Source organism: Tiliqua scincoides, chromosome 2, assembly GCF_035046505.1.
Source record: "Tiliqua scincoides isolate rTilSci1 chromosome 2, rTilSci1.hap2, whole genome shotgun sequence".
Lineage (NCBI taxonomy): Eukaryota > Metazoa > Chordata > Lepidosauria > Squamata > Scincidae > Tiliqua > Tiliqua scincoides.
The window spans coordinates 221,443,242-221,458,240 of record NC_089822.1 but is presented as its reverse complement, the minus strand read 5'-3'; the positions used below and the strand labels follow the sequence as shown (position 1 = coordinate 221,458,240).

The 14,999-nt window shown below is 43.3% G+C and overlaps 1 protein-coding gene across 2 annotated transcripts in view; it reads right to left on the bottom strand.

Moving 5' to 3' along the window:
- Positions 1-6,617: 6,617 nt before the first annotated feature.
- COPG1 (COPI coat complex subunit gamma 1) overlaps positions 6,618-14,999 on the bottom strand; it is a 30,074-nt gene continuing 21,692 nt past the window's right edge. For both annotated transcript variants that reach the window (XM_066613456.1, XM_066613457.1), the window contains exons 22-24: positions 13,208-13,346; positions 11,395-11,493; positions 6,618-8,046 (exon numbers count right to left, since the gene is read on the bottom strand). In XM_066613456.1, the coding sequence (XP_066469553.1) occupies positions 7,916-8,046; positions 11,395-11,493; positions 13,208-13,346 (369 nt within the window). In that variant the 3' untranslated portion in view covers positions 6,618-7,915. The remainder of the gene's footprint in view (positions 8,047-11,394; positions 11,494-13,207; positions 13,347-14,999) is intronic.

Sequence of the window (14,999 nt, the reverse complement as noted above, 5' to 3'; positions counted from 1 at the left end):
TTCTCAAACCATTTCAGCCCAACATTGCATATACGCAACAGGGACCAAATGTGTATACCTATGAGCCGGGCAAAAATGGGTTAAAGAGATGTTGTCAAGTTTAGGCCAAGCCTGAGAAGTCTATCTGTGTAAACAGTGTACTATACTGTTGAAGATACAAATTAATGTGAGATCACAGTTTCTCTTTCCTGAACTGGAAAACTGCAACTTGCACTCTTCCAGATGCTAGAAGAGAAGGAACTATCTTGTGAAAGTTGCAGCACAATCCTATACCTGCCTACTCAGAAGTGAGTCCCATTGTGTGCTATGGAACTTACTCCCAGGTGAATGTCCATAGGATTGCGGCCTTAGTTAACCTGATATTAAACTGCTTACACAAGGCAAGTAGATAGTTTGTTTTTAGCTCTAGTTGGACCTTAGCCTTTCTTTGGCACTGAATGACTCACAGTGCTGCAGCTGCAACATTATGTTTTGGAATCTGATTTGTTTTTCAGTGTATAAATATATGAAGCAGGAACACAGAAGAGGTCAGCAGCTACTTCTCTGGAATGAGAAAAAGAAAAAAGCATGTTGGAATGTTTCTAGTCACGGCTCACTGTGAATCTTCCATGTGATCCCATCCCACTCCAGGCATGACTTGAGCAGTGATGGGGTTAGCCCAGCTGTTCTATCATCTGCACCGATTCCCAGTTTAGTACGTGAACGAACGTGTGTGAAATGGTAGTCAAACATGAAAACTTGTTATGGTGGCCTGGGCCAGTCACTAGCAGCCCAATCCTACCCTCAAGATAGGCCAGTATATTCACATACACTGACACAATGACAGTCCCACAGGTGTAGAAGCCAGTCAGCAAACGGATGCTCCACAATGCCCACACAATGCAGGAAAAACCACAGTGCTGATGTACCTTGGATGTCATTCAGATGCTGGCGCAACTCCACTGGCAGAGACCAAACTGGGGAAGAGCTAGGGAGGGTGATGTGGGAAGGCTGAGGAGTTGATGTTGGCACCTGTCACTTGGCTGTCTCTTGGATAACTTGCAAAGGTACAACAGCCCTGCTGGGAGGAGATGGTTGCAAATCCCACTGGTGTGTTCCTCTTTCAGATTCTGCTCTATCACTGATACAATTCAATATAAACTTTAACTGGATCAGTCATTGTCTCTCTTGTGAGCAGATAGAGATCCCTTCTTCCCAGCTTAGTTGTTTCTTACCTCAGCTGGCCTCAGGGTGCTCTCTGCTCTCAGGAACTACAGCATCCTAGTTCCAAAGGGGGAATGTTCCTCAGAAAACATAAGCCAGGTTCTGTGCTGCCAAGGAACATGGCAGGAAGGGCAGACCCAAGTCCTAGATGGACAGGTCCTTGCAGTAGGCACTCTGTGTCACGTGCCAGCCAAATGATTGGCCCCTGCTGTGCTCCCTCTGATAGGTCCATATGCTACAGCATCCCAGCCAAGTGTGGCTGTTTGCGATGATGCAGGGCAGTGGTTCTTAAATTTTTAGCACTGGGACCCACTTTTTAGAATCAGAATCTGTCAGGACCCACTGGAAGTGATGTCATGACCAGAAATGACAATCCTAGGCTGCAATCCTACCCACACTTACCCATGAGTAAGTCCCATTTACTATGATTGTTTAAAACATATACATAGTAGCTTGTTAAAAGTACAGATCTGTAACATTTCCCCAAATGTAGTCACATACCTTGGTAACATTAAGACTAATATATTAACGATAAAATATTGAAATTTAAAATATTGAAATACCCACCTGATATTGGATCCTGATCCACAGTTTGAGAAACACTGATGCAGGGTGTTAAATTCCAAATGAGGTGCTCTCCAGACGCGTGTGGCCTCTGGGAACCAAGTGCCTCGGGAACTAAGTGCCAGGTAAGGCACGAGAGTTTAGCATCTGGGCGATTTCAGCAGCAGGGCAAGGAGGCCAGGGCCCCATACACTGCCCTTCCTCTTCCCTTGAGAAGAGGGCTGCTAACCAGTGTAGGGTTTTTAAAAGTACCCCTAAATAAAACAACAACAAGAAAGCTATGCAGTCAGACAGCCAGCAGCAGGGTGGGGGCTATCCAGTGTTCTGCATCGAGTGCCACATGTATGATTAAATGCCTCTGGGGCATAAGTCATGGGTGTGTCCTCGGTGTAAGGAGCTCCAGGGTCTAAGGGAACGCGTCTGCTCCCTTGAAGCCTTGGTGGCCGACCTGGAGAAGCGCAGACAGGCAGAGGAGGACTATGGGGAGACTTCCGGGGACGATCAGGTCTTCGTCCCAACCTCAGGCGTGCAGCTCCTCGGCTGCCAGGGGGGGAAGTCTTGGGGCTGGAGGACGTCATCCTGGAGAGGAGGGAAACAATTCCCTGGGGGGGGACCCCTTCTCCAGTGGACGGGCCCGTATCCGAACGCACTCGGGATACTCCTCAGCGGGAGGGGGGTCGGGGGCTTCTTGTAGTGGGGGATTTGATTATTAGAAACATAGAGAGGGGGGTTTGCGATGGATGTGAGGACCGCATGGCGACTTGCTTGCCTGGTGTGAAGGTTGCAGACATCACTTCTCGTCTAGACAGGCTGGTGAACAGTGCTGGGGAGGAGGTAGCAGTTGTGGTGCATGTCGGCACCAACGACGTGGGCAAGTGTAGCTGGGAGGTCCTGGAGGCCAAATTTAGGCTTTTAGGTAGGAAGCTGAAAGCCAGGACCTCAAAGGTAGCGTTCTCTGAAGTGCTACCTGTTCCACGCGCAGGGCCAGCTAGGCAGGCGGAGATCAGGGGTCTCAATGCGTGGATGAGACGGTGGTGTAGGGAGGAGGGGTTTAGATTCGTTAGGCACTGGGGAACGTTTTGGGACAAGCGGGGCCTGTACAAGAGGGACGGGCTCCACTTGAACCAGAATGGAACCAGACTGCTGGTGCATAACATTAAAAAGGTGGCAGAGCAGCTTTTAAACTGATCCCTGGAGAAAGGCCGACAGGAGCCGAGGGGCATCTGGTTCAGGACTCCTCATCCCTATGGGATGAGGATGGGAAGGTTAGAGAACAACAAGACAAAGGCAGAGCAGGAGAAGAAATTGGGAAAGGTAGCGTGATGGGATGTGATAGACGGTTTGGCACAATGAGAGGATGTGGGGACAAAGGAGCGAATAAGCAGCCCATCCTGGGACATTCCATGTACAAATGCTTTTATGCGAATGCCCGAAGTCTCCGAGCAAAGGTGGGAGAACTGGAATGTCTGGTGACAAGGGAAAATATTGACATAGTGGGCATAACGGAAACCTGGTGGAATGCACAGAATCAGTGGGATACCGCAGTCCCGGGCTATAAACTCTACAGGAGGGACAGGCAGGGACGTGTTGGAGGTGGGGTGGCTGTTTATGTTAAGGCAGGGATAGAATCCAGCAAAGTAGAGACTGAAGGTGGGTCCGACTCCACCTTAGAATCTCTGTGGGTTAAATTACCAGACTTGTGCAGTGATGTAATACTAGGGGCGTGCTATTGTCCTCCAGACCAGAAATCGGATGAGGACCTTGAAATGAGGAAACAGATCAGGGAGGTGACAAGGAGGGACAGGGTTGTAATCATGGGGGACTTCAACTATCCTCATATAGACTGGGTCAATTTGTGTTCTGGTCACGATAAGGAGACCGGATTTCTTGACGTGCTAAATGACTGTGCCTTAGAGCAGCTAGTCACAGAGCCCACCAGAGGGCAGGTGACTCTGGATTTAATATTGTGTGGTACGCAGGACCTGGTTAGAGATGTAAATGTTACTGAGCCATTGGGGAACAGTGATCACGCTGCAATCCGTTTTGACGTGCACGTTGGAGGAAGAATACCAGGCAAATCTCTAACAAAAACCCTTGACTTCCGGCGAGCGGACTTCCCTCAAATGAGGATGCTGGTTAGATGGAGGTTAAAAGGGAGGGTAAAAAGAGTCCAATCTCTCCAGAGTGCATGGAGGCTGCTTAAAACAACAGTAATAGAGGCCCAGCAGAGGTGTATACCACAAAGAAGGAAGGGTTCCACTAAATCCAGGAGGGTGCCCGCATGGCTAACGAGCCAAGTTAGATAGGCTGTGAAGGGCAAGGAAGCTTCCTTCCGTAAATGGAAGTCTTGCCCTAATGAGGAGAATAAAAAGGAACATAAATTGTGGCAAAAGAAATGTAAGAAGGTGATATGGGAGGCCAAGCGAGACTATGAGGAACGCATGGCCGGCAACATTAAGGGGAATAATAAAAGCTTCTTCAAATATGTTAGAAGCAGGAAACCCACCAGAGATATAGGCTGAGGGGTTCTGAGCTGTCTGTGACAGATCGGGAGAGAGATCTTGGGGTGGTGGTGGACAGGTCGATGAAACTGTTGACCCAATGTGCGGCGGCAGTGAAGAAGGCCAATTCTATGCTTGGAATCATTAGGAAGGGTATTGAGAACAAAACGGCTAGTATTATAATGCCGTTGTACAAATCTATGGTAAGGCCACACCTGGAGTATTGTGTCCAGTTCTGGTCACTGCATCTCAAAAAAGACATAGTGGAAATGGAAAAGGTGCAAAAGAGCGACTAAGATGATTACGGGGCTGGGGCACCTTCCTTATGAGGAAAGGCTACGGCGTTTGGGCCTCTTCAGCCTAGAAAAGAGACGCCTGAGGGGGGACATGATTGAGACATACAAAATTATGCAGGGGATGGACAGGGTGGATAGGGAGATGCTCTTTACACTCTCACATAACACCAGAACCAGGGGACATCCACTCAAATTGAGTGTTGGGAGAGTTAGAACAGACAAAAGAAAATATTTCTTTACTCAGCGTGTGGTTGGTCTGTGGAACTCCTTGCCACAGGATGTGGTGATGGCATCTAGCCTGGACGCCTTTAAAAGGGGATTGGACAAGTTTCTGGAGGAAAAATCCATTATGGGGTACAAGCCATGATGTGTATGTGCAACCTCCTGATTTTAGAAATGGGTTATGTCAGAATGCCAGATGCAAGGGAGGGCACCAGGATGAGGTCTCTTGTTATCTGGTGTGCTCCCTGGGGCATTTGGTGGGCCGCTGTGAGATACAGGAAGCTGGACTAGATGGGCCTATGGCCTGATCCAGTGGGGCTGTTCTTATGTTCTTTGCCTGTCTCCTGCTGCAGCTGGGTGGTTAATCAGCAGTTCTGTGGTATGGCCAGTGTGGTTTCTAGATCTTGCCTTCCTCTTTTTCTTTTGTCCTTGCCATGAGTGTTCTTGGTCTAATATGAAAAAGGTGACTTGCTTGTTCAGGCAAGTCCCTTGGTTGGGCTCAAACCTGTCTCATCTGGCTTCTAGCTTGTACCTTTGTGCAGTGAGCCACCACTACCCTGCTGTGCCTGAGTACTGTTGAAGCTCCCCTTGAGACTCATCTTTGTGCCCCCCCCCCCACCCGTACAAGGGTTCTTCCCAGCTGGCAGATGCCCAAACAGGGACTTAATTATTAACATTATTATTAACAGTATTTATATACCGCTTTTCAACTAAAAGTTCACAAAGCGGTTTAAACCCCCTTAAACAAGCGGTTTAAACTTAAACCCTTGTGATAGAGAGACTTGTGTGTATAATCCACCTGGCTGCCCTCTTCCAAGGGAACTCTTTCTACCCTTGATCTGCTCTACTTGGCATTCATTGGACGTATTTGCATGTGGGTGGGATAAGGAGACTTGAGCCCTAGCTGTGGGGATTCCTAGCAGGTCTTTACATTTACCCTTTTACTGCACCTCTGCAGCTCCTACAGGAATGTGGGACAACCCTCCACCTATGTGGCACACGCACACATATGTTTGTGTTTCTTGGGTGATCACATAAGTGATTACACACATCTCACTGTTCCTGCTGAGAGTGAGGTTTGCCTGTGTTTGCTCCTTTTTTCTGCAGTGAGCCACTGCACCTGGCACTTAAGGTGACCATGATTTCGATTAATTAGATTATTTTTGACTTTGTTCTTTTTTCTGTTTGTGTCATGGGAGTGAGCCACACACATAAAATACATGAGGGTAAGTGTGCTTGCAAGTAAGCTCTTAATCAAGAGCATCCAGAAAGACAACGATAAAACTAGGATCCCTTTTTGGCACAGGTTAGCTCACTGCCATGCATCACAGACTTTAACAACAGTTTAAAAAGCAGGAGGCATAAACTCTACCAAACACCATCCAAAAAACTAAGCTATGGATAAAAGTGCAGGCAAGCCAAGAGAATGTGAATGTTGTTGCAAAGATTTTCAGAATCTTGTTGGGAAGGAAGATGAATGATATTGTGGCAGTTGTAAGAGAAAAACAAGTTTTTTTAAAATAACACATGGGGAAATCTCTGACAATCCTTATGTATTCAGGATTCTGCCTAAGATATTTGGGGCATGACACCTTAAAAATGAAAACTTGGATATATACAGGTACATTCATCAGGAGCCAGGATTGGCTGCAACTCCATGCATGGCAAATATATCCTTGCCTGCATAATGGACAAAATGCTCCTTTTACTGCCTCTTTAAACTGCTTATGGGCAGCCCTGCAATTTTTCTCTCTTTGCCAAAGTCATATAGGCATGACACAGAGCTGTACATTTGGCATCCATTCATAACCTTAATGACTATCCATGCAGATTTCAACAAGAATGCAATATACTTCATTTAATCCAATTATGTGGCACAACTTTATGTACAAAACTAAGCAGATCAGAACAAAGTAGAGAGTTAGTCATACTTCTAGGAGGACTCTTCCAAAATCAGGCATAACTTAATTTTATGAGTGGGGGATTCCCAAACATAGAATCAGTCTGGCTGACTTACTGAAATGCGTTGCATTGAAATCATGCTACTTATCCATCACTAAGCAATTCAGTCACTCCTTTTTCCAGATACTGAGCAATACAAAATTGGGAAACATTACGCATTAACCTGATCCTTTATGGCTAAACTACATGCGACGGTAGCATGTTGTAATTTTTTTTCAGAGCATGAGAAACAGCTTTGTGAGTGGAGCAAAGCACGGGGGTGCTTACGCCTTTCTCTGTCCATTGTTTCCTCATAGATCACTCCTCAGTTGGATTTTCCCTTGTTGGATTTAAGCTGTGTTTTTCTGGGGGTCTCTTCCCCCTACTACTATCTTTCTGCTGCCAATCATGCCTTCCAGAAGCAGCCTTTAATGTCAGGCTACTGTTACTGAGTTTGCTGTAACATAGAGTTTTAAAATTCCTCTTCTAATAACTAAAAAATACTGGCATTGACTATTCTTAAAGAAAGAGGGTTGTGGAGTCAATTTTGATATTTGAGATATACTACAGAATTTGTACTTTGTGAATGTCTTTTCAATCTAATGTGGGCAAGAGAGGCTGTCTCTAGGTACTTCCCTTCAAATACTTGAGAACAGCAAGGCAATCTTTCCTGAATTATCATATTAAGGCTGCATATAATTAACGGGTTCTCAGCCTGTTATTTTAATGCTACTGTAAGGATGCTAAATTCCAGCAGCATGATCAAGAGAATCTTCATGCTTTTATTTGTACAACCTATTTTGAAGAGCTTATAAAAACCTAAAGCACGTATAGAAATTGGCAATAATTAAATGTGTCCCCTGATCACAGAAGGGATTTGTCTCATGGTTATCACAACAGGAGCTGGTGAAAGGAACCCTAGGCCATGAAGTTCTGAAGTGTGGTATGCAATTTGATTTGAAGTGGCCTAAAGATCCTGAAACCCATTCAATGCTTCATAAAATCTCTGATCATAATTTTAAAAAACCACACCACACTTGTGGCTTTAAACCCACACAACTGTCTATTTAAAAAATAAAGAGCCAACGCCAATATTGAAATGATTCTCCCAATGTCCAGAATAGAGGGAAGAGGTTCCCAGCACTTTTTTCAGCTTTGGAATTTGAAGTACAACACCCTCAAATGAATTTAGCCCACAGAGGCCATGATGGCATCGACAGGAATCTCTTCTCCACTCCGGGCTGTAACTTGCATTGTCACAGTGTCTGTCAGAACAAGGCGAGAACGTACTAAGAGATCATGACCACCCCGGAAGACACCTGTAACAGATAAAAAATGAGAGAGAGAGTCATGCTAACTCCTCCAACAGCATCTCAAATGCTCATATGGCTGGAACCATTCTAGGACTTCACCAGACTCTAACATTCCAAATAAACATAGGACACCATTACTTCAGACTTAAAGTGATAAACACACTTCTGTTATCAACAACTGTTGGGCTAACAGCTATTTGGAATTATACTCAAGTTAATACAAAGAGGCAACTTAAGATATTTTAAATTCCATGAGTTTCCTTGCTTCCTTCTCCCAAATGGTCTGTGCAAAAGGCAGAGGCAGTCACTCTGTGGAATCACATGCAACAGTTCCTTTCCAGACACTCTTTATTTCTCAGGAGGATAACACTGCTCTCTCTCATTACAGTATTAGCATTCACCACATTATCAACTCGCCCTTCCTCCAAGAAGCTCAGGGCAGCAAACAAAGTTCTCCCCCTGCTCTATTTTATCCTCACAATGTCAGAGACCACTACCAATCCCAGAATGCAGCTGCGATCTTATTCTTTTAATACGGCTCATTATGGAAAAGGACTTGGGGGGGCGGAGCTAACTTTCAGTGAAGTTGCTGTGAACTTTGGGGGTTCCCGAAGAGACTGTGAAATAGATATGTTTTCATGTGCCTAAACAACTAAGGCACGCTTCGGTGCCAGGAAGACGGTACAAAGAGCTGAGAGCTTGAACGGGGGGGGGGGTCCTTTGAAACAGGCAATTTCAAGCATTTCTCTCTGTTTTGCTCTGTGCTGAAGCATATCTATCCCGGGCGCCATCTTTGAGAAGCTCGGAGAGCTGAAAACCCGTCCTCCCACAGCCTAGATACAACAACATCGCAGCGAAAAAAGCTATTAAGAGTGAGTGAACTTGATGAAAAGTGAGAACTTGATGAAAAGTGAGTGAACTTGATGAAGAGTGAGTGAACTTGATGAAGAGTGAGTGAAAGTTTTACTGAGAACTGTAAGTAAGAAGTCTGGAGGAGGAGGAGATAATTCAAGATTATTCACGCTGGCCATTAGCCACCCAGGGGGGGAATAGGTGAATTGGTATTTCCCCTGCTGGAGTAAGTACAAGATTATATTTTTTTTTAATGGTATGTACCAAAGTGAAATAAATAAGTAATCTTCAACGAAGGAAATAAAGTCTACCTTCATTTTCCCAGCAAAAAGCCTTTATTTAAGCCTGGACACGGCTGGTTTCGGTTTCTTAGCAAGAGGCTTGAATTTTTTTTCTTTCTTTTGGTCATTTAAAGGCATACTGACCTAATTTGACTGTGGATTTGATTGAATTTTTTTGGATATAAAAATTTGGAAAGTAGCCCTGGATACAAAATTAGAAAGTAGCCCTGCAGGAAGTGGCTTGAGTTGGTGTTGATAAAAATGGCTTTTGAAAATCTAAAAGATGATCATGAAAGCCAGGCCTTGTTGGTGGACTTTCTGATGGATTTTAGAAGAGAAATGGAGCAACAAGTCAGAACTCTCTGAACAAATTGGGCAAATAAGCTCCTCCCTTGTAAACTCGTGGGAACAGATTATAAACAATAGAGAAGAAAAAAGAATGGATCAGATGTCAGGTGAAGTTAAAGAAGTGGAGTATTTTGAAATGGGACACGAGATGGAAGAAGCAATTGTCATAATAACTGGGAATCTTAAGGAAGAAAAAAGACGAAATGTTCAGAGAGCAAGCTGTCTCAAGAAGAGGAAGAATTTATGGATTGAATTCAAGAATAACAGAATGAAAAAGAAGAAAGAAAAACAGAGGGGGGGACTTAAGAAGAAAAAGAAGAAGTGGAAGAACCAGTAGGAGGACTAAGAGGGAACACCAATAAGATAGAGTACAAAGTAAACAATAAGAAGAAGGGCAAAATGGTTGAATAATAAATATAATTTTTTTTTGAACATATTAAATTAAAATAGATGCAAATGAAAATTTGAAATATAAATATTTCGGAAATTAAGTGGTATTAAGATAAATATTTTATTAATTAGATTAAACTAAAGTGGATGAAAAGGGAATTTGGAATATAAGTATTGTGAAAATTAAAGTGGTAAATATATGAAATTAGATGGAACTGTAATTTTGGAATATAAGTATTGTGTAAAATATAGTGGTATTAAGACAAAAGGGTTATTTTATAAAAAAAGGTAAATAAAATAAATTATAGATGTCAATTTATTTTGGAGAAAATATTAAACCTATATTTTGGGTTAATAAATATGTGGTAGATAAGCGAAGTATAATATTATTGTAATTGGAGATATTTGTTTTTAGATGTGATATTAGAAATTAAGAATCAGATAAGAGATTGTATTTTAGAGGTTAGTTTAGTGGTAAGAAGAGTCTATAAGAAAAAATTTGAAGCCTTTTTTGATTGGATAGTTATGGAAAATGATGTATAACATGTTATAAGAGATATTGAAGGAGGTAATACCATGGTAATCGGAGACTTCTTTTTTAGATGTCATATTAGAAATTAAGAATCAGATAAGAGATTTTATTTTAGAGACTAGTTTAGTGGTAAGAAGAGTGTATAAGTAAAAGTTTGAAGTGTTTTTTTTATGATGGGATAGATAAGGTTAGAGGAAAAATATGGAGTGTTAAAGTATTAACCAGTTGGGTTAAAGAATATGATAATTTTTGTATTGATTATTAATTTCGTTTGGATTAATGTTTGTTGTAATCAATGGCCACCACCCTCGTGTGTAACCTATGTAGTCCTAGCCCTAAGTCTATCCAATTTTCCTTACCTGTATCTGTAATAAATAAATAAAGCATTATACATGAAAAGGACTTTGGCTAAATTTTGCAAGGGGGCAATGCATGGGAAAATGATTGATCAGGGCTGGGCCAGACAGTGGGAGAAAGCTGAAATACAAAGAAAGTAATCTTTTTTTGCCTCCATGAACAACAGCACCAAAGTACAGGGTCTCTTGAATGCAACAGATAATTCTCACAAAACTATTTGCAAACCAAGGATGTACCCAAGAAGCCTGATCACCTTCCTCGGTTCTTCCCTCCTGCAAGGTAGGCCACCTGACCTGGGTCCTAGTGGGACATGAATCACTGTTTGCAGCTGATTGTAAATCAGCACAACTGCAGCTAGCTTCTTGATTGCTGGGAAACAACAATTTACTGTCAAAAGAAACACCCTAGACTGACAATACCCAGGCAGATTACTCACAGCTGTCCAACCCACCCAGAAAAGAGATAGTCCCTGCAAAGGCCATAAAAGGTACTTTGTATTTAGACAGGCTAATAACTAAATATTTTTAATCTTGGTGTAAACTGTGTCCATTAGGATCGCCCCTTGCCAAAACAATTGAAGTCACAACAGCTCACCTGCCAGGTACAACGTATGAGAGTTCTTGTTTTCAGGCACTTTGTCTGACCGTTCACAGGGCTGCATCCCCAGGAACTTCACAATATTGCTAACTGCCTCTGCAAAAATAAAATACTGGGTTTCACGTTTCCATTTGTTGTTTTTGTCATAGTTTCCTCAAGATGCAGCAGACTTCCACATAAAGCAGATGCTAAACACGTGTGCTTGGAGGAGACTGGACAGTGAAATTATGAGCTCATTTGAGAATTCTGCATATCAGCACAATACAAATGTACTTTGGGTGCGACATATCAAGTTCCATAAGGGTTTGAAAGAGAAAGACAAACAAAATACCATTACATGTTAGCAAGGTGGTTAGAACAGGTGCAAAAGAGAGCGACTAAGATGATTACGGGTCTGGGGCACCTTCCTTATGAGGAAAGGCTACGGCGTTTGGGCCTCTTCAGCCTAGAAAAGAGGCGCCTCAGGGGGCAAATGATTGAGACATACAAAATTATGCATGGGAAGGATAAAGTGGCTAGAGAGATGCTCTATACACTCTCACATAACACCAGAACCAGGGAACATCCACTCAAATTGAGTGTTGGGAGAGTTAGAACAGACAAAAGAAAATATTTCTTTACTCAGCGTGTGGTTGGTCTGTGGAACTCCTTGCCACAGGATGTGGTGATGGCGTCTGGCCTGGACGCCTTTAAAAGGGGATTGGACAAGTTTCTGGAGGAAAAATCCATTATGGGGTACAAGCCATGATGTGTATGTACAACCTCCTGATTTTAGAAATGGGCCATGTCAGAATGCCAGATGCAAGGGAGAGCACCAGAATGCGGGTCTCTTGTTATGTGGTGTGCTCCCTGGGGCATTTGGTGGGCCGCTGTGAGATACAGGAAGCTGGACTAGATGGGCCTATGGCCTGATCCTGTGGGGCTGTTCTTATGTTCTTATGTAACAGAGCATGTTGTTATTCCACAAGATTAAAACAGTGAGCTTGTCTAGCACTCCTTGTGGGTCTTAGAGGAGTGGTTTTTAAAAAAAGGTTTTTAAAAACAGCTTATGAAATTAGAGAGCCCATTTCATATACTTATGGCAACAGGAAAGGAAGATCAATTCCACCTGAGACTTTGACCATGCCCTACAATCTTCTGTGGACCCTGTCAATCTCCCACCTATCCACCTGCTCCCCCTTGCTGTGGCACTCCCTGTTCTCTTCCTCTCTCCCTCCACCTTTCAAAACAGTGCAGACTGTTACCATGTCACTCTTTGCCCCTTCTCTCCCTCCACTTGGAATGGAAGGAAAGAAGAACAAAGAAGCAGTTAGTTAGTGGTGACTGACCACCACTGGTCAGGAAAAGAAAACTCACCCTACCCCTCATGCCCACTGAGCTCCTGAAGGTGGGTTCCATGTGGCAGGCTGGGGTTTGAGGTGGGTAAGAACATAAGAACAGCCCCACTGGATCAGGCCATAGGCCCATCTAGTCCAGCCTCCTGTAACTCACAGCGGCCCACCAAATGCCCCAGGGAGCACCAGATAATAAGAGACCTGCATCCTGGTGACCTCCCTTGCATCTGGCATTCTGGTCTCAGCTCTTCACAAGCCAAAGACCACTAAAACAGGGACACTCTATTAAACCGTACCATTGTCTGAAAATAATTCTACTTGGAACTGTGGACAAAACAGTTCAGTTTAATGAGAAGAACTAGACAGATGAGAGATCATCTAATAGTCAAAGATAAACAGCAGCTAAAAACTGATCGTGAATCAGACTTTTTGAAGGAAAATAGCAAGAGCTCTGCTGTAATGAGATCCTTCCTCACCTTCCAGTGTTTTAACAGTGGATAACGTGAAAGTCTCTTCTTTTTCAAACTCATCACCAACTTCATCCCAGGCTGCTCCGAAATTTGGCTTCAGAACCCTTTGAATGTGGTCAGCTATGGTCACTTCAATGTCTTCCAACTGTTACAGGAAAGGAATTTGAAATGAGCAGAGTTCTTAGTCAAGCTTAGTCAAGACAATGAGCCATAACAATGAGCAAAGCCACTTTGATTCTCCTTTCTCAAGTCTCTACTGCAACATCCCTAACATTACCATCCCAGTGCAAGATTTGTTCATTATATAAATACAGTAATATTTGGATCTAAGACTGCACTTGCGATGAAAGGGGCTTGATAAGCACTCCAGCCTTCTTCATGTGGAGCTCTCTAGGGCAAATTCCATGCTCAAGTTTGAACATGCCTAATATAAGGTGCATGATGGAGATTCCAAATGAAAGAACTCCCCAAAACAAACAAAAGAAAAGCAGCTCAGCAGCAACAGCTTGGGCTGCGGTTTCCTTTTTTAACAGACTGTTTTTCAAGTTTCAGTTCAGTAGGAAGTCCAGATTTGCATACCAGTGAAAGTTCAACTGAAAGCAGACTTTCAGAGTGAAGGGAGAAGTCTTGCCTAAACTTAAAATGAAGAGAAAGGGTTATAGATCAGGGGTACAGCACATGCCTTGGATGCCCCAGGTTCAATTCTTTGCATTCCAAGAGGGACAGAAGGGAAAAAAAAATGTCTTGAGTACTGTAGCCAGTCATTGTTCACAATACTGAGTGAGGCAGACCAAGTATCTGACTCTGTATAAGGCAGCTTTAGATGTTCCAAAATATTTTCACACTGTCTATCACTGTATATGAAACTCAACCAAAGTCCTTTTTCTGGGCAAGTGTCATTAACACCCTAATTCACTCTCCCCACTGTCATAAAGTGAAAGTTACATGCATAGCTGGAAGTCTTTCCTCTATCCATAAATTTAACATGCAACCACAGAATCTTATCTTGCTGCAGAATTTAGAACCTGAGCTTTCATTTCTTAGCAAAGCAAAGCTTCAAGCCTTCATGAATGTAGGGAAATGGTTTGTGAAATATGCCACAGTAAACAGAAAGGTGGTGGTGGTGGGGAACTTTCAGTACCTTGCACAGCTCATTATCTCTTTACCAATTCCCATTATTCTTTGCCTTCCTTCTTCTCTATCCCCTTCCCCTTTAGTAGTCCCCTGGCCTCAGCATCCCTTGTGAAACAAAACCAAACAAGGCACCTTCACCCATCTTTGCCTTCTCTCATTTAGTCCTTGGCAAAACATTTCAATCATGGAAGGAAATATATGCTACCTTAGTTTGCATGATTCAAGTCCATATCTTAGGTTTCTTTGGCAAGGAATCTGATAGCTTTTTTGGCACCCACTTCACACAGCTCTAGTTATACATCAGCCTGAGTATTAAACTTGGGCTAGGTTCATATGTCCACTGGGCTGGTGCTTCAAACTCCTCCACATAAATGAGTGTGAGGTGGGTGCTTTATATGAAGCCAGCTGGCAGGCAAGACTGTTTTATGTGAGCAGTATTTTCTCTCTCCTCTTTTGGAGGCAAATAATTAAATAATTCAGACCACTTCGTATTGGCCTCCACAGGGAGCACCTGCCTCATGCATAAAGCTATGTGCACGGAGGAGGGGCTTGCACTGCTCCCTCAAAATCTTAATTGGGACTATTAGCCTAGTGAATGCACAGACCAGGTTGTAGTTCTTCAGCAGCGGTTTTACATGGGAAAATGAATTCCTTTCTAAGACAG